Source organism: Natator depressus, chromosome 16 (genome assembly GCF_965152275.1).
Source record: "Natator depressus isolate rNatDep1 chromosome 16, rNatDep2.hap1, whole genome shotgun sequence".
In the NCBI taxonomy this organism is placed as follows: Eukaryota; Metazoa; Chordata; order Testudines; family Cheloniidae; genus Natator; species Natator depressus.
Genome location: NC_134249.1, coordinates 6881298 through 6907693, shown reverse-complemented (window position 1 = coordinate 6907693; position 26396 = coordinate 6881298). Strand labels below are relative to the sequence as shown.

The 26396-nt window shown below is 43.7% G+C and overlaps 2 protein-coding genes across 2 annotated transcripts in view; one reads left to right on the top strand and one right to left on the bottom strand.

The window, feature by feature from the left end:
• DPP7 (dipeptidyl peptidase 7) overlaps nucleotides 1-2038 on the top strand; it is a 32407-nt gene extending 30369 nt beyond the window's left edge. Inside the window, exons 12-13 of the mRNA XM_074974092.1 lie at nucleotides 21-91; nucleotides 943-2038. Coding sequence (XP_074830193.1) covers nucleotides 21-91; nucleotides 943-1075 — 204 coding nt within the window. The 3' untranslated portion in view covers nucleotides 1076-2038. The remainder of the gene's footprint in view (nucleotides 1-20; nucleotides 92-942) is intronic.
• Nucleotides 2039-4232: 2194 nt separating this feature from the next.
• Nucleotides 4233-26396, bottom strand: part of MAN1B1 (mannosidase alpha class 1B member 1) — a 32294-nt gene continuing 10130 nt past the window's right edge. Inside the window, exons 6-13 of the mRNA XM_074974077.1 lie at nucleotides 25518-25703; nucleotides 21831-21979; nucleotides 20994-21182; nucleotides 18208-18398; nucleotides 14397-14517; nucleotides 11532-11729; nucleotides 10337-10468; nucleotides 4233-7928 (exon numbers count right to left, since the gene is read on the bottom strand). Of these exons, the coding sequence (XP_074830178.1) occupies nucleotides 7725-7928; nucleotides 10337-10468; nucleotides 11532-11729; nucleotides 14397-14517; nucleotides 18208-18398; nucleotides 20994-21182; nucleotides 21831-21979; nucleotides 25518-25703 (1370 nt within the window). The 3' untranslated portion in view covers nucleotides 4233-7724. The remainder of the gene's footprint in view (nucleotides 7929-10336; nucleotides 10469-11531; nucleotides 11730-14396; nucleotides 14518-18207; nucleotides 18399-20993; nucleotides 21183-21830; nucleotides 21980-25517; nucleotides 25704-26396) is intronic.

The window sequence follows — 26396 nt, the reverse complement described above, 5'->3', positions numbered from 1 at the left end:
TGCGCATTTTATTATTCCAGATAAACAGTAACCTCAGTTCCTCACTAATTGCGATAACCATTAAGAGAGGCGCTCATCATCTGGATCTCCGGTATGTAGCTGGTAACCGTAAGCCTTTGCTTACTGCCTCCCCCTTGGCCTGGGTGATCCCAGCAATGAAAAACAATAGTAACCTCAGCAGGAGACAGTCCACCAAGCTGCTGAAACACTGCTTTGGAAGAAGAGCCTTCTCCTTACCCAACTCCATGCTCTTCACTCTGCCTCTCCTTGAGCATGGAAATGGTATTTGGTTGGTTCGTAGCTGCTTTCTCACCATGTTCACTTGGTCTCATCACTGAGGAAGGGCCCTCTTGAGCAGGGCTCGTGCCAAGTTGTTCTCAGTGCAAGCTCCTTTACAGAAAAGTGCTTTCTTTCTCCCCCAGTAGGGCCAGCACCCTGCCCCGGCAACCTATATGCAGTTCACACAGCAACATCCCACCACTCAAGCTTTTCTTCCTTAGTCAGATGCTTGAGCACTGAGCAGAGGACAGTAGTGTGTCTTCCATCCTGAACTACCCAAACTCAGGGAGGGCCCATTACTCCCTTTCCTGTAGGCATAGTGACCACCTCCCTGCTATTATTTTGGTTTGTACTGTAACTTATTTCTCAGGGTTACATGCTACTAGAATGGTTTAAAGCTGCATAGCAGAATGGTAAGCAGGTGGTATGTCTGCAGCCCTGTTCCCCGTGGCTGGAGCTATTCTACGCACAAGAGGGGAAGCCCTCCTGTGACAAATGTTTTATGTAAGGAAACTAGATCCTTTGCAGCTCCACTAGCTAGACTCGTTACAAATGAAATCCCACTGTGATGCTTGAGAATGGCTGCTCTGGCCTCTGAGTAACTGTATGCTCATGTTGGGATATGGACAACTAACTATTGTATATGCTTGGCATTCCCCGCAGAGGATATAATCCAGCTGATCCTCCATCTGTCACAGATGCACGCAACCTAGAAGCAAGGATTATCCATAACTGGGTGAAGTCTGCTAGGATTGAGAGAGCCTGGGAGAAGATGTCTGCGGGTCTATCGCCGTGAAGATATCCATCCAGCCACGAGCAGGAATGTTGTGCTGCTGGTGTGTGTACCAGAAAGCACAAGGGTGGGAGCCATCGGAACTAAGTGTGCGTGGACCATTTGCTGAAAATGTCAGTTCAAGTGGCTGTATGGAGGTGATAAAAATTCAGTCAAGTCTGTCAAAAGAAAACGAGTCGGCCAAATCCATTGACTAAAGACAGTAGCACTTTCCACCGGTCACATGCTTACCTGCACTGTACTAAAGATGTGATTGTAATGGGAGGAGGAGAGAATAAAAGCTTGCCTGCAAGTGTTAGACCATTCCTCAGGAACTGGGTCATACTTCATGTTCATGCTTTCCAGAATGGTAGAGGAAAGAATGGGGCCCTGCTAGGAGAATGAGGGATGATTATTCACAGCCCACAGCAATCTCCAGTGTCACACAGAACTACAGGATACGTGTAGCTTATGTTCAGCTAGGAACAGTCTGTCTTCAAAGAAATGCTTAAAAGGAGAAAGTTCTCTTGGGTGATTTGTGAAGAAGTCAAGTGAGGGTACTAGTTGTCACGATCAGTGAGTTGTAGGATTCAGCTGAAGAGAACAGTTTCTCCAGAAAGATTATAGTTACTTTTAAAAAAAAAAAATCTCTGGGTCAGTCAGCTGTGGAGTAGAGACTAAAGTTTGGAGAGCAAGTGCCTTGGCTAAGGTAATCCTCATGTGAACAGCTATTGTACAGGAAACAGCATTCCTAGTGAATAAGTAGTCACATTTCCAATGATGACACCTACATTTATTTTAAAATAAATTACAAGTTTATTAAAGTATGTGATAGAATTCCACGGGCTGGCTTTTGAATTTAATCAAAGTGGATACAAAAAGGATATTTTTCTCTCACCCTGAGAGGTGAAATAAATTCATCTTTGCACATTAACAAGTAGACTCTTACCTACTGCAAATACTGTGTACCAATAAATACTAGCAAGACTGAAAAAATATTACATCTTAGTAATTAATTATATTCCTTAAAGTGAAATGTATCACCTTACAATGATTACACAGGGTCAGGCGGGGGAATTTGGAAAGCCTCCAACAAGAGATCATCCCAGGCTCCTGTTACTTAGGTGGGCAAAGTACAGTACTTGTTCAGCTTCTTACCATTGCTCAACCCAATGCTATGTTGGTTAAATTTACACTGGTGAATCTCTGCTTCCATCATGCCCCAACTGGTTCAGATAGATACTAAGGCCAGTCCTTGATACTTTTTCACATGATTCAAAGCAGACCCTCCAGGCACTGGGAGTAAGTTTCCCACATAGAGCAAGGAGTAGTATGTAGATTCACACAGGTTAAAGCTGAAGCATTCAGCAGTTAGCAGGGTTCATAGTGCCCCATGAGAGGCGTGCTGAATGTCTCTATAGAGATGAGAGGAGAGACTGGAAAGGAGTAAAGTAAACTCTCCCCCAATGGAATCCCCACCTCTAGCTCCCAAGATAAACCAAGGCCAGGTGGATGTTTCTCTTGGCAACCTTTTATCCTTGCTCTGCGACAGGAATTGCTTCTTGATTACATTGCCTTGCTAGCATTCCCAGCTCCTGGAAAGCAGGAACCACACTGAGACCAGGGCCGTGCTTAGGATCTGTCTTTGCCACATGATGCATTAACAAAGCAGCTAGGCCAGGTGTGAGTCACCTAGAAAGTACTCTCCAAGCTAGAATCTTTGAACAAGTGGTGGCCAGTGGTCTGCTCTCTGCCCTTTGGGTGACTTCCAACTTTCCACTTCAAGAGGAGGCAAGAGTTCTTTTTAACCCTCTTGCACCTTGTGAAAGATTCTAAAATATGAAACTTAACAAGGAAAGGTTTCAGAGTAACAGCCATGTTAGTCTGTATTCGCAAAAAAAAAAAAGGAGTACTTGTGGCACCTTAGGGACTAACCAATTTATTTGAGCATAAGCTTTCGTGAGCTACAGCTCACTTCATCGGATGCATACTGTGGAAAGTGTAGATCTTTTTATACACACAAAGCATGAAAAAATACCTCCCCCCACCCCACTCTCCTGCTGGTAATAGCTTATCTAAAGTGATCACTCTCCTTACAATGTGTATGATAATCAAGTTGGGCCATTTCCAGCACAAATCCAGGTTTTCTCACCCCCCCACCCCCACACACAAACCCACTCTCCTGCTGGAAAGTAGTTCTGCAGATTAGATTTGTTCCTCTTTAGGGGATAAAGGGGGCTGAAAGTGGCTAAAAAGGAAAGTCGGTGAAGTATAGAAGAAATCAAATAGTAATGGCTTTTAGATGATATAGTGTGGGGATAAATTAGATATATAGCGAGACTTACAGCCATAATTCACTTTTCATCTTGTCAGAAATAATTCCCTCAAATGGAGGGGCGAGGGGGAGTGTCATGCTTCAAAATCTGCTGCAGATTTCTGTGGCAGACAAATCTGACCTCAGTTCAGTACAGATTTCCTTGATGGATTTTAAACCTTGGGTAAGAGGAAAGGGTATACAGTGAAAACCTAGTTATCGAGTATATCCTACAACGAGGCAACTGGGAGAGTCACAGCTATTGCAAGGCCATACACCATTTCCTGGAAAAAGTTTCAGAGTAACTGGCTTAGAGAAATGGAAAGAACTAGGAATGTTTTCACAAGACATGAATTGCCCAGCTGGATTAAGACCTACTGAAGTGGCTTTGTTACCAAAAGGCTCACCATTCCACTGTATCATCACATACAACCATATGGAGGGTAGGGGCAAGTTCCAGAAACAGTAAGAAATGCTGCCTCTGGTTACAGAATATAATAGCTTAACTCAGGGCTTGAAAAATCCACACACAAGTCAGAAACTTTCCCTGGGCAGCATGAAAGTTTGCGTCATCTCTTCCAATAGTATTTAAGATTTCATTTAAAAAACTGAAGTTTGTAGTCCTTCGCATTGTGCCAATAACCTTCCAACAGTGAATAAGTGCAGTATTTCTTTGAGGCTGCAGCTACACAGATGCAGTGTTTCTACTGCAGCTATGAGACTGCCAAGCAGCAACGTGAAACTAACTAGACTTATCAGTTTCATTGCTGCTGTTCAGAATCATGAGAGCAGCAAGGAAACTTGTCTTCCTTTCACTTTCAGGCTGCTGCTTGACAAAGCTCACAGCAGCAGGAGTAAGTACTGTAGTTTCCCAGGTGAAGAACCAAAAAAAAAAAAAAAATAGGAAAGCCTCCAGCAGCAGAAACTTGCCTTCTCCTCAACCCCTCACGACAGATGCACTAGGAGAATGGAAGGCAAAGCTTCTTTCCCTCCCAGCAGTTGGAGAGGATGAGTGGAGCTTCAGATTTAATCAGACTCTTAACAGGACAATATAAAATATGGAGGAGGCCAAACAGATTCCAGGCACAGCACCTTGGTAGAAATCCCCATACTTAAGGGGTGGCAGTGGGGTTGGGCTTCTCAAAAGGGGGTTTCACTTCTGCCCCATATTTATCTTTCACATCTACTTTGGGTTAATAGAAATATTCTTCCAAGCCCTGGTTTAAACTCTGGTACCTAAATGAGACCCCACTACTAGCCTCACCTGTAAGTGTGCAGTACTTCATGGCTGTGGCCATAAACAACAAACCAAGCAGTATTTATTCCTCAGTGGAGGCAGTCACAAGTACGAATGAATAGTCTGAGTGGGTGCACTTTGTTTTGTTTTGTTAGAATTAGGCAAGGCACTCAAGCTCTTGGAAAATAACCAAGGCAGCTCGCAGCAAAAGAATTTTTAACATCACTGGATTAAATTATGGCCTTTCCACAACAATCCATTATTTGAGTATGGGAAGTGATTCAATAAAAGGAGATGCCAAGTAGATGGATTATATTCACTGCACTTAAGGCTTTGGTTCAAAGGACCATACAGTACCCGAACGGAAACTTTACAACCAAGAATGAGCACTGGTCCTAGCATGCCTGGAAAGTAAGAGGATGTGCTGTGCCATCAAGGTGGAGTATTGCGCCTTTAAACTTCACAGACCAATCAGAGGCAAGAAAGTATCTTTGAGGGGGCATAAAAGCAGGTCACAACATAAGCAATTAAAGCTTTCTCTTCAGCAGTCAGAAAGGGAGCAATCAGATCGCCAGTTGTCAGACTATTTAGGGCCTACATGTTTCAGGCATAATAAATGATAGTTTCAAACTGACATTAGGTTTCTGTTCTACCCTGAGCAGAATGTTGACCAATATTAAACAAAACATTAACAAAAAGGTAAGATTTGACAAAAACTACCAGTTAGGATAAGTTAGTTTCCTAAGACAGCATGAAGCCAGAGAAGAAATAAGTCAGACCAATAGCTTTGGAATAGAAATTTAGGATTGGGGGGAAGGGGATAATGTTTACTCCTCCCTCCACTTTATTCATTCAGAGTGAAATTCATCCCATATCCTTTTACTTGTATACTGAGCTCATGCGATATGGAAGGAATCGCACCACCACCACAACACACACGGAACCCTACAATGCCATTTTTGCAGAGTCAAATGCTTCTAAGAGTGCAACTGCACTTTATGACCTTAACAAAGGGCTTAAGTGATACACAGAACCTTGCATATGTTCTCTGCTCTAGGGTGTATATTCACCTCCTGAAAATTAACTCTTAATCCCCCTTAAATATAACCAAGATACTCCGGAATTCTTATGAACCATGTAAAAATCGAGCAACAAAACAACTGTTCAGCTTTAGGGTATGGCTTCTAAATTCCAATGTGCACTTAAGGGGGAGACCTTGGGAATTCCAAGATTACTAAAATTCTTGAATTTGTGGACCACGTCATTCTGCATTAACCTGTCATATCAGCAAATCCCCAACTCCCAGCATCAACAAACTTAAAAAAATGGTACCTATATATATTATATATATATTACACACATATATAGAAATATAATTTTCAGTAATTGTTTCTTCACTTCCATGTGCCATCATCAGTACAAGGAATGATAAGTACTGCCTATAGATTTAAAAAGTGGTCCAAATAGTAATGTCCTACTCCAGCAAGACCAGGTCTGGCAAGACAAGTTATAAAGACACTGGTTACTTTACAAAACAGAAAGTTACATTTACTGTTAAATCCATAAGTGAAAGTGAATTGCTATAGGTCAGCTTTATATTACCACGATTTCTCAGCCCCAACTTTAGAGTGGATTGTGCTTACACATGTACCTGTAACCTCCCTTCTCATTACTGAGACCTGTGGGAATGGAAACTATGACTAGGGAATGTAAACTAGGGAATGGAAACTATTCCCTAAAATATAAGTGAACTAGCACTTTTCTCCCACAACTTATTATTGTCCACAGGACTGCATAAGTTAGCTACAGAACCAAAAGGAAAAGTGTTTTACTTTCAAAATTCATGTTTTGAAACTCATTTCCAGAAATAAAAATGCAAGACCCCTAGACTCACAGAAGATACTTTTATCCATAAACACTAGGTCTGTTTTCTCCTCAAAGCATGCAAACAGCTCTCTACAGCAAGTCTACTGGCAGTATTAGTGAGAGGGAAGAATACCCTTTCAGTAGGACCACATTCTGAATCCATGCATTTAATTCTATAGGTGAACATAACACTTTCAAACAAGGTACTTCAAAAAAGAAAAAAGAATTAAAAATCCCTCCTTCTTAATCCATAGTAAGACAAATAGTAGGAATTACTGTGTACAACAATAAGCCTCACTGATCCAACATAACATTTTTAAAATCCAAGATCTGAGAAAGGTGAGTTTGAATTACACCTAATGTGCTCACCAGCTTTTCTATAGCTCAACCTTGCAAAGCAGCTTTCAGTCAGAATACCTGAGTCTAACTGATGCAAATATATATATATATATAAATGCATGTATGTATATTGTTTGCTTTTCACATTGTCTCCTGCATTCCTGCAGATAAGTTAAAAAAAATTGCAATACACCTACAAAATTGTATACCACTTTGAGCTAAATCAGCAGCAAGTTCTGTACTCAATTTGCCACCATTCATTCATTTTAGCCACAGCTCTAAGACATTGTTCAAAGTGCTCAATAAAATTCAGATACTGTACTACAGATGTTTTTGTAATACAACTTCTTTCTTCAAACATAATGTTGCACAGCTCATGGATTTGGAATGAGATCAAAGTGTTATCAATATTACTGACATCCCCATTTTTGCTGGGACAATGGTACAGTTCTCCGTCTACCCCACATACCATATGGAGATATTACTGGCTCATACCATGGAATGAGCTGGAGTCAAACTTTTCAGTACATCCTTCTCTCCAGAGACAATCCTGTGCTATGAGACAACTTACCGCTGTCCTGAAATCTAACCAAAATCTACGGAGACTGGCATGAGTGAGTCACTGGTTGCTCAGAGACCTATCAACCTCAGGGTCCACACTGCAATTGCTTTCCCAACCTTGATGTCTGCATCAAATCCAGGCAAAGCAGTATAGTGTGCAAAGGTTGTCCATCTCTGAGCTAAAGCACAGAGTTAGATTTAAGACTGACAGATTTCTCTAAATCAGAGATGCTTTTCCAACTTTTTAAAAAACCAAGGAAGGGTAAATAGAACAATTCTCTGCTATCCCAGTTCAAACCCTGCACAGTAAAGTGACTCAAAGTAACATCCCACTGCCGAAGGTGCCCACAGTACTTCTATGCTGGTGCCCAGATAGGAAGGGGATGAGCTTCTGTGTTAAATACATATTTGTCAAGGTTGATTAGGTCTACATCATCCGAAAACAGCAGAAACATATACTTGAGTGTTTCTCCAAGAAAGAAGCTTTCCATCTTATCTCTTGGCTCTGGGTTACTGGGGTTCTGGACGTTGTTAATGGAAGTATAACCACCTGAAGGAACCTGTGAAAAAGATAAGTAACAATTTTATATATTTCTATAAGCCAAAAAGAACTTGTGTTATCTACAAATTCTCAATTTTGATTAAAAAAAAAAGATGAAAATAAGCATTAGAAAAGCAGGCAGAGCTTTCAAAATAATATTTTGCAACTTACATAAAGCATTTCAATTCTGAAGCATTCCAAAACACTTGGCAAACTGAAACACAAACTACATACAGTAAAATGAAGCCACATCACTGTGAAATGTTGCGTGTTTAACAGCAGAAAGAAATGCTACAAGACAAGTGAAGAGGACAATGTCCAGTCAAAACTGCAGAAGAAATTTGAGGCAATTACTGTAATTACCAGGTTGAAATTGGTCAGGACAACAGGTTTAAATACCCATACTCTTGAGAAATGGTCATGAAAGATCCCATGACCCTAAGCAGCCTGGACCATAATTTTATAGCTCATCCAAGAGATACTTCTAGAAACACAGTGCTCCTCTCAGGTTATGCTGGAGCATTGGCTCAGTACAAACACAAAGGGAAGAGTGCCCCCTACTGAGACATTAACACTACTTCCTGCAGCACTCTCTTTTCTCCTTTGAAACCTTCCACCCAACTGTTGTACCATCCCAGCCAGATCTTGCTTAAGCGTTTGGGAGATCTGACACAATCACAGCAGAAACTGGATGGTTTCAAGGAAGGATCAGTAAAACTTTGCTGGACTAAAATTCATTTATCAAATTATCTTTGTTAAAAGGTAAATTATATGGGAGTAACATCCCATTTATGACACACATTCTTCATCAACATCACAACTCCGTTATTCAATCTAATCATTTAACACAGTGGTTTTAAACAGGGGGGTCTGCAGCCCCCATGGGGCTGTGGGGCCCACAGCTGAAGCCCTGAACCCCAACACCTCGCCGTGGGGCTGAAGCCCCGAGCCCAGGGGAAGAATGGGGGAGCACAAGAGGCTCTCCCCCCCCCCCCCCCCCCGCAAACAAACAAACTGTAGTTCCTTACACAGAGTGGGGCAGTCCCGAGGACAGCTCCACCCCTTACCCACTTCTTCTCCCTCAACTTCAGTGAAGTCCTGCCCCGTGGCCAGGTCAGAGGCTGGAGCCAAGCAGAGTGGGGCAGCTACTGCTCTGGCTGGTGCCATAGAGAGGACAGCCACAGCATTCCCCCTTCTCCTACTGCTGGTGCTTGGGGTTGCAGCTGCTCCTCAGCTCCCAGCCCTCGTTGAAGCTAGGAGCCACCTCAGCAGGGGGACCCAGCTCTGGGGCCAGCAGAGCCCTCGGGGAGCAGCGACCATGGAGGGGGGGGCCTTCCCCGCACACAGCCCCTGACTGCACACAACCCCTAGCTACTCCTCTCCCTGCATTCTGAGCTACCCCCCATCTGCACACAACCCCTAGCTACTCCTCTCCCTGCATTCTGAGCTACCCACCAGTCTGCATACAGCCCTTCGCTACTCTTCTTCCTGCATTCTGAGCTACCCCCGGTGTGCACACAGCCTCTTGCTACTCCTCTCCCTGCACCCTGAGCAGTTTTCAAACTTTTAGAGCTGAACCCCCTACCCCTCTTTGAGTTGTAATTTGTGGTTGAGCCCCGTGCGCCCCCACCCCCGGCTGCAACCCAGACAGGCTGGGTGGCCTGCTGAGGTGAGTAAGGGGGCGGATGGAGCACTCCATCCTTCGGCCCTTCTGTGTGGAGCTGGTCCAAGCCCCACTGTTCCCCCCCCCCAAAAAAAATGGAAGTTAAAATATGCCTATGCTTGGCGGCCAGAGCCCCACTTTCCCCACACCCCACTGGGCCCTGGAGTTTTATAGCATGTTGGGTGGGGGAGGTCTCAGAAAGAAAAAGGTTGAGAACCCTTGATTTAACGGACAATGGCTATATACCCACAGGTATCTAGGCAATTAAAGCAAATGATGCTTTGGAGTCAGTGAGTTACCATGAAGGTATTCTGTATTGGTATTTTGCACTAGAAAATCCTAGCCCCTTAGAAACTATATCTGAAATTGCTGAAGGTAATGCTGAGACCCACTTGAAAACAAACAAAACAAAACTTGTTTGGATATAGGTCAGCATTTTTGTCCTGCTGACAATTCTATTCCAGCAATTTAGAAGGTCTTCTCTCCTCATAATTCTCTTAATACATAGCTTTTATCAATATGATGAAAAGTCTTTTTCCTTAATGTGCTAAGTACTAAATGCATGAGCCTAAGTACATGGGCTTCAAGGCCCAGTTCATATTGTAATACTCTGTCAAGCTCTTAATGCTTTGTTTTACCTATTAGATATTTTTATGATCCTTGGAAGATAAGCAATTTCAGCTTTACTTTGAAAATCCCTATACGCAGAACAGTTTGCCTAGATACACTCCTGAGATCATTACTGCTCAGCATGCTGGCCTTACCCGTGTATATTTATTGAAGTTTTGCAAGATCTCCCAGCCCCAGTCTTGGTATTTCTTATCCCCCGTGAATCTGTACAGGTAGAACAGGCTTTCCACAGTTTCAGGTCGCAGCAGGTTGTGCCTATCTGCAGGCTGCAAAAAAGTAAAGATCACAATTCAGTCAGGGAGCAGGATACATTAGCAGAGAGCAATTTGAGTGTACCCTGTAGCTTCTTTGGTAACTATTACAAAATGGGAGAATAACTGGGTAGGTAGTAATATTGCTGAAAAGGATCCAGGAGTTATAATGGATCACATATTGAATATCAGTCAGCATTGTAATGCAGTTGCAAAAAAGGAGTGTCTTATATAAGAGACAGGAGGTAACTGTCCCACTCTACTCAGCATTGGTGAGGCCTCAGCTAGAGTATTGTGTCCAGTTCTCAGCACCACACTTTAGGAAAGAGTGGGTAAACTGAAGAGGGGGAGAGAGAGAGAGAGAGTCCAGAGTAGAGCAACAAAAACAATAAAAGGTTTAAAAAATGTGACCTCTGAGGAAAGGTTAAAAAAACTGGGCATGTTTAGTCTTGAGAAAAGATGACTGAGGCAGAACGTAATGGCTGTCTTCAAATACGTTAAGGGCTGTCATAAAGAGACCTGTGATCAACTGCTCTCCATGTCCACTCAAGGTAGGATAAGAAATAATGGGTTTAATCTGCAGCAAGGGATATTTAGGATAGATATTAGGAGAAACTTTTTAACTATAAGGGTAGTTAAGCTCTGGAATAGGTTTCCAAGGGAAGCTATGGAATCCCCATCATGGGAGCTTTTAAAGAACAGATGGGACAAACACCTGTCAGGGATGGTCTAGTTTTACTTGGTCCTGCCTTAGTGCAGGGGGCTGGACTTGACTTCTCGAGGTCCCTTCCAACCCTACATTTGTACGATTCTCCTCCACCACCCACACATGCCTCAAATAATTATATGCAAGTCAGCTTGTGAATGTTAAGAGATCATTCAAAAATTTCAAGCCTAGGGAGAGTGTGAGTGAGGAGACACAGAGAGGAAGTTTACCTATCAAAACAAAGAACATCCTTTCCCAAGTGTAGACATTCTATTGGGAATTTCATAGAAATAATGTGATATGTGCACAGAGCTATCCAAAGCAAGAGATACACAGATGTCAATTTGTAGTGATACTTGTAAACTTATTTACCTTGATCTCCACATCCTTGCGGTCCTTTTGTGCATGGAGATTGAAGTGTACAATCTCTGGGCTCAGGCCTGTCTCTACCTGAGCATACATCTGGTAACAAGTTTCTATGAGGGCTTTGGCCAGCTCCATGTGATCAGCAGTCAGCCCATTATGAGCTCCAAGAGCCAGCGTCCCAGGCAAGAAGCAAACTAAATGATCCTGCAAGACAATAGCACCATCCGCTGTGAGAAGTATTAAAACAAACAAGACTTTGACTTACCCTGTAGCAGTGCAATAAGGATAGAGAGTGCTTAAAGACCACAATTATTTGTTAAGCAGAAATGTAACATGACACGAGGCTGGTGCCATTACTAAAGGAGACTCACTGTCAACTCGAAGTCACAAGATTTTGTAGCTACTATTGATTCTTGTAACACCTTAAATTACTAAAACCAAAACAAGCTAGTGGAAAAAAATTCTCATCTTGTTCAGTTTACCAGCCTGGTGCATTTCGTAACACTTTGTGTAAAGTCAGTTTATTTGTTACCCTGTAGTGCTGATTAGCAAAGGAGAAACTGAATGATCTTTAAAATCAATCAAGAGGGGAACCAAAAAAAATCCCTATAAAATTAGCTTTTAAAAGAATTCAGGACATAGGATTTCAAGAGGGTTCTATCAGAAAGTGTAAATTTGAAAAAACCTCAAGCTGACAGCGTCTCTAATATTTATAAAGCACCCTAACTTTTCATGGTGCTTTAAAGAGATTCTTTTAAATATTTTAAATGGTCCAGACAGCTTAAAAGTGAAACTACTCAAACACAAAAAGTAGACAAAAGAAAATGTTAGGGAAGAGAAGGATGAGGGTTAAGATAAAACCTATGAACAGAAAGCAAATTTCATGAGCTCTGATATTTTGAAGCAGAGACTGAAGTAAAACAAAAGGCAAAATAGAAATTAGCCATAGAAACCAAGGGTAACAGGGTCTGGGGAAGTATTTGAAGTTAAATGTAGATTATTCTGAGCAATAACTGATATGATAATCTTAATCTGAATATAACAGAGCTCGAGGTAAAACTGAACATCCTTCCTACCACTAAAACTTATAATTTTTTTGTTATTATCCATTTGAGTGTAAGAAACACCTGATACTTTAAGTCAGGCATCCTCAGTGTTCCTCGGTATATCAGGCTCATCTCCTTGGTACAGCAAACATTCCACAGAACAACGCTGGATTTTATTCCTGCACAGAGGCAGCAGCAGGAGCAAAAGGGTTACAAGGATCTTCCCTTCATGAATTCTACACACTACAGCTTTATTATTCAGTTATTTATTCAAAGAATAGAAGTATAGCACTTTTGTAGATGCAACGCTCTCAAGGATTGTGCAACGCTCTCAAGCAACTGAGTTACATGTGGTTATCTTTCCGAGAACACTGTGAAATGTTACATGAATAATTCAACAGTCAACACAATCAGTACACAAACAAGTTGGGAACCTATGTCTCATACAATTCTCAGGACTCACCTCCACTGAAATTCAGTTTACAATAAGATTAACAGTCCCTTCCAGTAAGGCTAATGCACTACTAATATTCTGAAAAACAGGACTACAGATTACATTTGGAGTTTTGTTCATTTCTATCATTCCAAAATCCTAAAGGGGTTATCAGACACCCACTGCCACCACCTGCCAATCTCATAGTGCTCATAGAGAACCTCTGTACAAAGCTCTCAAGGTCCCCGTCCAATTCAACAGGCAGTGGTCAATATTGATGGTAATATCAGTGTAGAGAGACTGAAGTAACAGCATTAACACCTTTTCAACGAGTCAGTTATGGTGAGGTTCCAGTCGTACCCTTCAAGCAGAGATGATAAATGAAATGCTGTAAAAGTCTCTGCCCTGCAGGGACTGAATTAATGTACTCATACATGCAGTGTTGAGGGGGCAGATTTACACATACATTAGTAATGCACTGCTCACTTATAAATATTTGTCACTTTCATTTACATACTGTCTTACACCAAAAGCACTCTGAATACTTTTCAAAAGGAGTGTTAAATTCATAGATTTTAAAGCCAAAAGGGTCCATTATGATAATCTAATCTGACTTCTGGTATAACACAGCCACAGAATTTCACTCAGTAATTCCTGCATCAAATATTTTACTCCATCTCTTATTTCCTGCCTTTTAGGTGGCATTTGCCCAAGGTCACACAGTAGGTTTGTGGCAGAGCCAATACCAGAACTTCCAAATCACCCTGATTTCCACACTCATGCCTTAACTACTAACTAGATCATTTACTTCCTTGTATTTTTGCATTGTAGAAAAAGTGAATAATATACAAAATAGGCACTATCTCAGTGTTCCCAATGCTGAAATGATGTAACAAATGATTGCACTGAGTGTGTTTACTACTGCAGAAGCACAAGCGGAAACTCACAGGGAGATTCAGATCAGCAAATAAAAACCTAAGAAAGGGCCTCTGTCCACAGCAGGGACTGTTACCTGTAACCTAGCTACTCAATATTGTCACTAGTGACCTGAACCCAGCATTCTTTTAAACTAAGATCGCACCTGCCCACAGAACAAACAGACAGAAAGACAAACAAAACCACCACCCTTCACGGGTTATCATAGTGTAATCTAAATGCACCAGGCATCTGCAGATTGCAAGGGTCCCTGCCATTTTTAATTTATCATTTTTTGGATCTTCCAGCAGCCACTATCAAAACCTTTGCTTCACACACACAGAGAACACACATTTGATCAAAGAGCTATTATAACTACCGCACTCAAGATCTCTCCCCTACGAAACTGCAGACGGCTCAGGGGGAATGCAACAGTGTTCATAAGAGCCACTGAAAAAATTCAGGTACAGTGCTTACCATCTTAGCACTGAAATGGCCGTGAGCAAGTTCACCCACAAAAGTAAGCTTCTTGGGTTGTGATGTCCGAAGCAGATGCTTTTTCACCCCCTCCATAGCTCTCATGTAATCTTCCAACAGTCTGTGAATTAAAACCATTCCCAGTTGGCCCCAATATACACATTTTAAGGTAGATTTATCCAACCATACTTTAGATCAGGGATCAGCAACCTTTGGCACGCAGCCCACCAGGAAAGCCCCTGGCAGGCCGGGCCGATTTGTTTACCTGCTGCGTCTGCAGGTCCAGCCGATCGCAACTCCCACTGGCCATGGTTCGCTGTCCCAGGCCAATGCGGGCTGCGGGAAGTGGCGCAGGCTGAGGGATGCACTGGCCGCCCTTCCCACCCCTATTGGCCTGGGACAGCGAACCGCAGCCAGTGGGAGCTGCAATCAGTCGAACCTGCGGACACAGCAGGTAAACAAACAGGCCCAGCCTGCCAGGGGCTTTCCCCGGTGGGCCAAGTGCCAAAGGTTGCTGATCCCTGCTTTAGATATAGTACATGCATCTCAAAGGCCACACTTTTTGTAGAGTAGAAACTTGCAATTTGATTTCAATAGGCAGTACTTAAGATATTTAGTCAAATATAAAGCATTAAGAAAAATCCAAGTAACCATGCTTATACAAAATGCATCTAGCACAGGGGTGGGCAAACTTTTGAAACGGGACGGAGGGCCGGGTAGGGAAGGCTGTGCCTCCGTGAACAGCCTGGCCCCCATCCCCTATCTGCCCCCTCCCACTTCCCGCCCCCTGACTGCCCCCCTCAGAACTCCCGACCATCCAACCCCCCTGCTCACTGTCCCCTAACCACCCCCTCCTGGGACCCCCGCCCCCCGGAACCCCACCCCCTATCCCAGTGGTCTCCAAAGGGGGGTGCGCAAGACCATCCGTGGGGGTGCACGGCAGGAGGAGCGCCGCTGGACCTTTGATTCTTCGGCAGCACGCCAGCGGCACACTCGGCTCTCCCCGCTCCCTCTTCGGCGGCACGCTCGTGGTCGCTCGGCTCTCCCCGCTCCCTCTTCAGCGGCACGCTCTTTTTTTTTTTTTTTGCTTCCCCAGATCTGGCCCTGGGGGTGCGCGATTTAAAAAGTTTGGAGACCCCTGCCCTATCCAACCTCCCCCTCCTCTCTGTGCCCTGACTGCCCCGACCCCTATCCACACCCCTGACAGGCCCCCTGATCCATCCACCCCCCCACACACACTCCTTGTCCCCTGACTGCCCCCTCCTGGGACCCCCATCTCTAACTGCCCCCCCAGGATCCCACCCCCTATCCAAGCCCCCCGACCCCCCCCCGAACCTCCGCCCCATCCAACCACCCCGTCCCCTGACTGCCCCCCGGGACCTCCTACCCCTTATCCCACGCCCCTCCTCCCCCCCCCCCTTTACCAGGCCGCTCAGAGCGGCAGGACAGGCTTATTGGAAAGCCTGGGAGGTGGGTGGGCGCAAGCCGCACTGCCCGCACATCAGCGTGGCTCCAGGGGAGGGGGGACAGCAGGGGAGGGGCTGGGGGCTAGCCTCCCCAGCCAGGAGCTCAGGGGCTGGGCAGGATCTTCCCGCGGGCTGTAGTTTGCCAACCTCTGATCTAGCATGTATCTGCAGTATAGCTAATCATCTTTGGCTTCTTTCAAGGCTGTGTAGGAGAAAAACACTTAAATATAAATATAGATATAGATTTCTGAGAATAGCATGATAATTAAAACAATTTTAAAAAGAAATAAAGTGCTCTGTGAATCTTAATGCCTGTGAAAGGTGCTGGATTCAGAACCAATCAAAACTGAAGTTCTGCATCTATACAAACAGGTACAGCACTGGCAGAAGTCATGCAAGTTTTCCCTAAAGATATTCCTCAACCCTTATTTGCAGGACACCCTCTAGAGGCAAGGTGTCCCTAGCCTCTGTTTGCCAGAAGCTGGGAATGGGTGACAGGGGATGGATCACTTGATGATTACCTGTTCTGTTCATTTCCTCTGGGTCACCTGGCACTGGCCATTGGCGTAAGACAGGATACTGGGCTAGATAGACCTTTGGTCTGACCCAGTATAGCCGTTCTTATGTAAGGTTAATATTCACGGGTGGGTGCAACAGAGAGAGAAAGCGCCTTTTCCCCCCCCACAATAGCACCTCCCTAGTCCCACAAACCCTCTCGTCCCAAAACAAGGTGCTTCCCAGTTATTCAAGCCAGACAAGAGAAACATACTATAACATGCACTATAAGGTGGGTAGAAAGCTGGCTAGATTGTCGGGCTCAACGGGTAGTGATTAATGGCTCCATGTCTAGTTGGCAGCCGGTGTCAAGTGGAGTGCCCCAGGGGTCGGTCCTGGGGCCGGTTTTGTTCAATATCTTCATAAATGATCTGGAGGATGGTGTGGATTGCACTCTCAGCAAATTTGCAGATGATACTAAACTGGGAGGAGTGGTAGATACGCTGGAGGGGAGGGATAGGATACAGAAGGACCTAGACAAATTGGAGGATTGGGCCAAAAGAAATCTGATGAGGTTCAATAAGGATAAGTGCAGGGTCCTGCACTTAGGATGGAAGAATCCAATGCACCGCTACAGACTAGGGACCGAATGGCTAGGCAACAGTTCTGCGGAAAAGGACCTAGGGGTGACAGTGGACGAGAAGCTGGATATGAGTCAACAGTGTGCCCTTGTTGCCAAGAAGGCCAATGGCATTTTGGGATGTATAAGTAGGGGCATAGCGAGCAGATCGAGGGACGTGATCGTTCCCCTCTATTCGACACTGGTGAGGCCTCATCTGGAGTACTGTGTCCAGTTTTGGGCCCCACACTACAAGAAGGATGTGGATAAATTGGAGAGAGTCCAGCGAAGGGCAACAAAAATGATTAGGGGTCTAGAGCACATGACTTATGAAGAGAGGCTGAGGGAGCTGGGATTGTTTAGTCTGCAGAAGAGAAGAATGAGGGGGGATTTGATAGCTGCTTTCAACTACCTGAAAGGGGGTTCCAAAGAGGATGGCTCTAGACTGTTCTCAATGGTAGCAGATGACAGAACGAGGAGTAATGGTCTCAAGTTGCAATGGGGGAGGTTTAGATTGGATATTAGGAAAAACTTTTTCACTAAGAGGGTGGTGAAACACTGGAATGCGTTACCTAGGGAGGTGGTAGAATCTCCTTCCTTAGAGGTTTTTAAGGTCAGGCTTGACAAAGCCCTGGCTGGGATGATTTAACTGGGAATTGGTCCTGCTTCGAGCAGGGGGTTGGACTAGATGACCTTCTGGGGTCCCTTCCAACCCTGATATTCTATGATTCTATGATACTGGAATCCAAGGCACCGGATTCAAATTTAAGTCCTGTAACTGGACTAGAAAGGGGATAATCACGAATGTGGTAGCTGACCTCCAGCAAGTTCCTCACTAATCCCTCTCTAACAGAGCCTGCAAAATGCCTGGCCACTTTCAGAGAGACAGAATAAATGTGGCGTGTTCTACAGAGCAACAACATTTTATTTATACAACAGAACCGGCGGCAAACAATTTAAATCCCTCCCACATCCGTAACAATCGCAACCCTCAACACTCTGTGTAGGGGGGAAGCAGAGTTGCAAGTTGAAGTCTGATCCCCACATTGTTGTGCAGTTACCAATAGGTCTGCTGACACAGCTTGTTTTTGTTTGTTTTTTTAAACTACTCACAAGTACGCTCACATCAGAGTCTGCATAAGATACTCTTCCTTCTAAACTGGCAACTAGGATAGTAAATCTTATAGCTGACATCATTCTTAAACTGACACAGGAAGTGGGGAGAACTTACTCATTTTCTTTCTTCCCACCCTGGATCCATTGCTTGAGCAAATACTCATAGTAGCTGTCAGCTCTGGCTCCCAGAGTGTAGACACCCAGGTGAGTGAACTGCCCGCTGTTGGTGTTTATGAACATGGGCACCAGTCCATCATTCTTCCCTGAGAGAGAGTGTACGTGCTTCATCACCGCATCTACTGCTTTCTACAGAAAAAAATAAATTGAAAAAATACACACTGAATGAGACAATGCAACTACACAGCTCAAGGTTACTTAAATGGCTAGGAGCAGTCAGCAGTTGCGGAATTTTTTCCCTTTTCCAATACAGTTGCTGCTTATGGCTTCAGAGAAACTACAGCAAATATGAGGTGGGCAGATTTTTTTTATCAGCTTTCCTTTTCAATAATACAACTCTCTAATGCTAGAATCAGCAATGGTGGTGAGTCCAGATCCCTCAGTAGTTTAGAAGTCAGATTCAAACACCAACTGATAGAACATTAGGATAATACTAACGTTAGGTTAAGTGGCCTGCAACACCTCCAACAGAGAGTCTGTTCTGGAGGAGATCAGTGAAACTCAGAAATATGTCTCAATAATACTGTACCTCAACTCAAGTTGTAATGATGCCAATTTTTTTTTTACTGAGATTTTCATGACATGAGTATAGCTAAGGATCACTGCACATACATAATGTACAGCTATAGTTCCTGCAAATAACTGTATAAATAAGGCCCTACTTGAATAGTTGGATGGTCTTCAAATAATTGCAGAAGAGTTGCGGACAAGACATGGAAAAAAAGATTGCAGAAAAGTAATAATCATAGACTATCAGGGTTGGAAGGGACCTCAGGAGGTCATCTAGTCCAACCCCCTGCTCAAGGCAGGACCAATCCCCAACTTATAATGGACCTTCATTAACAGCAGCGATGTGGAAAAGCCAGAATAGACCTATGTGTTTAAGAAAAATTTGCAAGAATGATATAAACACTCAAGTATTATGTTATGCCTGCTAATTTTTTTGATAACCAGATATTTTGCTGCAACTATCTTACAGTCATTAAAAAAAAAGCGACTGCTACAATATACAATTCAAAAGACTAAAAGTCTTAACACATCAGCTATAGAAATCGAGTCCAGTCACTTTAGCTTTTTACATTTTACAGGCATTGAATGTTAGTGCAATACTAATTGCATACTCAAAACGGATGCAAAATTGTGGATTGTGCAAAGTAAGCTAATTAAAAAAAATCAAAATTGCAATGGAAACCTACTTTTGTGGGATCCACAATATTGGGAATGAAGTAGGGCCTGATGTATAAATTGATTTGGGGCACTATACAAAATCACCTCCAAACAAAAAGAATACACCTCCCACTGCCTTTGAAATGGTTAGCACTTGGGCTTATTTTCTCCCAGATACAACCTTCACACCATGCCCACAGCTGGAATTTGAGTCAGCTGATAAGCACTCTGCAGCTTAGGAAGGGAGTTCTGTTATTTTCAACACTAGCATTAATGTAGGGATATCTAAGCACCTCCTACAGAATTTAAATACGAAGAGGACAGCTCTATATAGTTTATCTATAGCAGAGGTGGGCAAACTATGGCCGGCGCGGGACTGTCCTGCCCAGCCCTTGAGCCCCTGGCCCCTCCCCCACTGTCCCCCCTTCCCCACAGCCTCAGCTTGCCGCGTCACCAGCACTCTGGCCCGCCACTCCTGCCAGGCAGCACAGCGGCATGGCCAGCTCTGGCCGGGCAGCGGGGCTGCACGCTCCTGCTGCTCTGAGCGGCATGGTAAGGGGGTGGGGAGCTGGGAGCTGGATAAGGGCAGGAGGTTCCGGAGGGCAGTCCGGGGATAGGGGGCAGTTGGATGGGGCGGAGGTTCTGGGGGTGGTGGTTGGGGGGGGGTTGGATAGGCATGGGAGTCCCATGGGTCCTTTCAGGGAGCGAGAGTGTGGATAGAGGTCGGGGCAGTCAGGGGACAGGGGGGATTGGATGGGGGGGGTGGGCTCCCAGGGGGGCAGTTAGAGGCAGGGGGTCCCAGGAGGGGGCAGTCAGGGGACAAGGAGAAGGGGGGGTTGCATGGGTCGGGGGTTCTGGTCGGGGCAGTCAGTGGTAGGGGGCGGATAGGCAGCAGGCTGTTTGGGGAGGCACAGCCTTCCCTACCCAGCCCTGCATACAATTTCACAACCTCAACGTGGCCCTCGGGCAAAAAAAGTTTGCCCACCCCTGATCTTTAGCCTGGTGTTTTAAAAAGCCAGTTATAGGTAATCTAGTCTCAGATAGACAAACACAAAAGATACCACAAGCATATCAAAAACAAAGATTTTTCTCGTAAGTTCCTTCTGATGAACGAAGCAATTATTCACCTCTACTATGAGCTTTGTGGTATTTACTTAAAGAAAATAACTGGAAAAGTAATGGACTCTTCCCCCCCCAGCTGCTTCGCTTTGGATAGGTCATTTAATTCTCTTTAGCTGTGAGATTAAAAGGTGAAAGTAAACTGAAAGGTGGAGCAACTACTCAGAAACAGCGATGTGTATGGCATGATTAGGCATAAAATTGCTCCAGATATGATGTTTTAGAGATGGTGTTTGGTAGGAGGTGGATCAGCAATGTAATGGCATTTACTTTCATCAACCAATGAAATCTGCTCCAGCTGTCACAGTGAGAAATATTTTTGATCTCTGTTAGAAGAATGGAAGGAGAAAAAAAAGAGTACAGGTAATCTAAGTGAGCCTCACCAATAATGGGGTGAAGGCTGAGAGGCAGCAAAGATGACAACTGGTTATCCCATACCTGGAATTTCTCATCTCCAGTGAGACGAGAAAGCTCCCTAAACTCCAGTTGAATACTGGTCACCTCTGCCACGGTGCTGTCAGACGTCCAACGAGGTGGGTGGGCAGTGCCTCGGCCAATGTTTACATCTGAGTATGGTATCTTGGATGGTGTGTTGAATGCTGGCATGAGCCTGCTCCCAATGTCTTTCTAAAGAGAACCCAAAAACATGGCACAAAAATTCTTTATTATTTCTCTCAGCAATCAAACAAAAGAGGAAAAAGAACTGCAGCTTAGTTTTAGCCCGTCTATGAGGAACAAAGGCAAATATTAAGAAGAATCACTACTTCACAGTAATTGGCATATAGCTTCTGCCTAGTTCCCATTGCTGTACACGACAGTTCATTTTGCACATCCCCACAGGGTTTCAATCTGAGATTATGGATAATCCTTAATGCAAGCACAGGGCCTTGTCCCAGCACTTGGGAGGGGCAGGAGAATACCACTGTATTTCCCAAGACAGGGAACCTGCGAGTAACCACTCCATTCATTGACTAGGACTTTCTTCCCATAAAAAAAATTAACTGGGGAAAAATACAATAAAGATCCTTAAATGTATCATCTTAGTCTTTACATTAAGAATTAAGGGAAATTCTAATTAAAATGGAACCCTAAGGTATGAGAGCTCTGATGACACCAGGAAAGCGAAGATGAGGAAAACATTCAAGAAGCCTAGGGCAGTAATGGTGAAACAGAGAGGAAAAGCGTGGCAGAATTTATCTTCTGATGAACCTTTCTGCCACTTTACGCAACACAAGACACACATTCTATTTGGGACTGTGAAACTCAATCACTTACAGCTTTTTCTAGGAAGAGGCTATCTCCAGATAAGTGGTAGGTGCTCAGCAAACCCCCCAGAATACGAATGGTGCTCTCAAAGAGGTTCACATCTACATTCTTATCAAGCTGTAAGTCAGTTGCCACCCATTTCTTTGCTTCTTCAAACTCTGCAAGGCACAAAACGGTTGGAGGAAACACACTGTAATTATAATAGCACACTCAAATGACCAGATTAAAAGAGTTAGCATGCCATACTGCCTTGATTGTTATTCAGTCTATCAAAAGGAACCTGTATTTTTAAGGGGCAAGCTGAAGAGGTTACAAATACACTGAAGAATACGTACCGGGAGAAGTTAGACCTCGCATCAGTTTAATTCCTATGCAATACAACAATGTGGGGATATGCAAGGAGACAAGTACTTGGCAGAGAAATTACACGTTTAGCAGGTCTTGTAAAAGCACATTCCTTCTTTATTAAAATAACGCAAACGGGAATTATCCTGGTATCCCAATAACCCACCTCTCTCAATATAAGCCTGCAGTCTATTACCACCTACTTTACTGGCCATACAATCAGTCACACTTTCACCATAAGACTTTTTAGATTTTAGTTAAGGCTACTTAAATCAAAGCTACTGCCTGTCAGCTTCCCAACATACTATTTATGTATATATATGATCTTGCATTACTTCACCATCATTAATGACTATCCTCACAACAGCCTTATGAAGTAGGAAATATTTCCCATTTTTCAGATTGGATGCTGAGATAAGGAGGGATTAAGTGACGAGCCCATGGTCACACAGGAAGTTTGTGGCAGAGCTGGGAATTGAACCAAAGTCTGTTGAGTCCCATGCTAATGTTTTAAGCACAAGCTCTCTCGGTATTCAGGACACCAGGCATCTATGACTACCAGGAACTTGTACTAGGGAAAATAAAGTTGCTTCTTTAAAATGTTGCCAATCATCTGGAGGCAGAATGCAAAGGTTAGAAACTAACACCCTTCCACTGAGGCTTCTTAGGATGTTAAACTATCACTAGGATAGCTCACCAAGATCTATCTCCCACAGATCCATCTCCCTTGTGAGAAAATCAGTTTACAAATACATTCTTTTATACAGGCCTTAAAAAAGGATGACAAAATAGGTTTTCTACATTCCATTTCAGTAAATTGTGCTGTCAGATTTGTTATCACTGTCTAGCAATAGGTAGTGCAATAGAGAAATCCAGACTTTTCTTACAGAAGCAGTTTTTAATATTCACAGACTCATGAGAGAAAGATCTGCACACTCTAACACAACTTTCAGTTATAGAGGTTTTTTTATCCTGAAGAATCCCAAAGAGCTTTACAGACTATGAAGCAATCACTTAAAGGAAATTGCAATAGTATATAAAAGTTTCCAAACAGATGTTCATTTTCAACATGTCTAAATCACAAATAATTTTAAAAGCTCTCTGCAGATCATATTTAAATATTTTATAAGAAAGCAGTCACACTGTCAACCTGATGAAACACCGAGAGAGAGCTCAGACATGCAGTGAGAGACACAAACGAGATGTTTCCACAGTGGGTTTTTTGTTTGATTTCAAATTGTACATAAATGTACGTATTAAATCAAACAAGTAAGGAAAATATAGAACCATGGAAGACTCCTGCAGTTTCTTGTGCCGTTAGCTGCAGATCTGATCTTCTAGTCTCGATACATGTCAAACTGTGTTTGTTGTGGAATTATTATAAAGGTGGCTGTCTCCACAGATTCCACAGCTATCAACGCACATCAATGGAGACATTTTCAGGTATTTGTAAATACTGCTTTGTAGTTTCCTTGTTTAACTTACATGTCCCGAATAAGTGATTTTTTTTTTCCTGTAGTCATGTAAGGCAGTAGCTTAAAAACAAAAAAATCAAATTGAGGTTTTAAAACCCAGTACCAAAACACAGACACTTCTGGAGTGAATTAGGATACCTGCCATACAGTGAACAGAAAAAGTATACAACAGTTTGGGACAGGAAGTGATGAGTACTGTATCCTATTGAATTTAGGAGGGAATTTTGCTAGACAATAGGTAATTACGCAAGTAAAATTGTGGCTTGCATATCAGCATTAAAATGTGGTTAAAGTCAGAAAAGTGAATAAAATCCTTAATCCAGTGGTTTTCAAACTTTTTTTCTAGTGACCCAGTTGAAGAAAAATGTTGATGCCCACAACCCAACGGAATTGGGGATGAGGGGTTTGGGATGTGGGAGGGGCTCAGGGCTGGGGCAGAGGGTTGGGGTGTGGGGGTGAGAGCTACGGGGTGGAGCCGGGAATGAGGGGTTCAGGGTGTGGGAGGGGGCTCTGGGCTGGGGCAGTGTTGCGGGAGGGGGGTCAGGGTTGGGCTGGGGGTTCAGGCTCTGGGGTGGGGCAAGGGATGAGTGTTTTGGGGTGCAGGAAGGGGCTCCAGGTTTGGGGAGGCTCAGGACTGAGGATAGGGGCGCAGGTGGCTCCCAGTCGGCGGGGGTGCTAAGGTAGGCTTCTTGTCTGTCCTGGCACCGCGGACTGCGCTGCGCCCCAGAAGCGGCCAGCAGCAGGTCCTGCTCCTAGGCGGAGGTGCGCAAGCGGCTCTGCGTGGCTCTTGCCCACAGACACTCCCAGCTCCCATTGGCCGGGAAGCCGGTGCTTGGAGAGGAGGCAGCACGCGGAGCCCCGTGGCACCCCTGCCTAGAAGCTAGATCTGATGCTGGCTGCTTCCAGGGTGCAGTGCGGTGTCAGAACAGGTAGGGACTAGCCTGCCTTAGCTGAGCAGCACATCCGATAGGACTTTTAATGGCCTGGTCGGCAGTGCTGACCAGAGCCGCTGCAACCCAGTGCCTTACATTCTGCGACCCAGCACTGGGTCGCGACCTGCAGTTTGAAAACCACTGCCTTAATCAACAGATCTGTGTGGATTCTCCATGCATCCGATGAAGTGGGTTCTAGCCCACAAAAACTTATGCCCAAATAAATCTGTTAGTCTTTAAGGTGCCACCGGACTCCTTGTTGTTTGTGTGGATTCTGTGTCTTATATACTTATAGTAAAAACAATTAAGTTATTAGCTTTATTCCTTTAAGCATTGCAAATCCAACAGAACACTGAATTATTTTCTGGTTTACATACAGAATTGTTGACTAAATTTCATATGTAGAATATCTTTAGTAACAGCGATCATACACAAGCTAAGAGATCCCAGACTGACTTTGCAAGACTGGCATTAGAAAGGCCCCTCCAGCATCTTAGTAACCATGGCACCACCCTGGGGCACTGGTTGTTTTAGTACGGAAACAACAACAGGCAGACCTAATAATCCAGTCCCCAATTTCTAGCAGGAATGCCAATTCATCAATAGATACAGCCACCAAAATTATTCCACAAATGCTTTTACCTACAGGATGCAGTTGGAAGGAACACCTTAAAAACAAAGAAGTGTGTCCCTTAATAGTAAGTTTTTGGATTTTCCCTTTGGACAAAATGAAATTTGCTCAGCCAAAGTGTAAACAATTGCCTCTCTTAAGGAGCTCTGAACATATTAGTTCAATAGATACAGAGAATCCCCAAAAGCTACTGGAATAAAACATTCTGCCTCTCAGACACCAAGCATAAAATGATCAGTTGGCCTTAGTGGCAACTGTTGGAACCAAAAAAATACTGAGGTGGGAGAAACATAGGAAGAGAAAAGAAAATTACCTTCTTTTAAGCCTAAAATCCACATGGTATCCAAAGCATCAATTAACGTAAGACCGAGTCCAAACCACTCGCTGTAGGATTTGGACAAAGGTTTCAGTTCATCATGTCCCCAGGCAAACTCTTTATAACCTTTCCATGCATGGTGGAATGCTTCTATCACAGCCATCTGACGTTCATTTACGGGCACTGTGAATGGAAATCAACACCTTGTTGAAGAATGCTGAAGCTCAGAGTTATGCAGCCACATGAGACTTTTCTCCACAAACCCTACCCAAAATCAAGAGCCCTCATCTCTGCAACTAAAGATTACATTACACTAGCTTCAGTTACCTCAAGTTATTCCTTTTTAATAGGGTCTTTCCAACCTGCAGTAAGCGGTCAATATTTTTAACCAATGATTTAGTGAGGCAGCAATGGAAATCTCATTAACATTGAACTCCAAAAACAATATTTAGAGAAACACACAAAAAGCTATGTTAATGATAAAAGAACGTTATTAAGGTTGCCAAGTCAAGCATTTTTAACTTAAGATATCCCAGAATTAAGGTTGTCTGTACAAACTTAATTCAGATCCCTATCTCTTTCCTCTACTCCCAAATTTCAAGTCCCTGCTCCAAAACATGGGGGTGCTAGAGCTTTTCAAAGAAAAGACCACCAGAATTTATCAGCAAAACAACTTATTTTCCCTAGCCTTGATCTCAAAAATGGCTGAACAGTTTTGGCTGAAATTTTCCAAAAACAATTCAGCCTGAGGCAGACAGCCAGCATGAAAAATTTCAGCCCAAGTGGTTAAAGTCTGGCAAAAAGTTATGAGCAACTGAAGAAAAGGTCTTATTATGGGAGTGTCTGACAACCTTAATAATAGGTGTTGCTACCAGT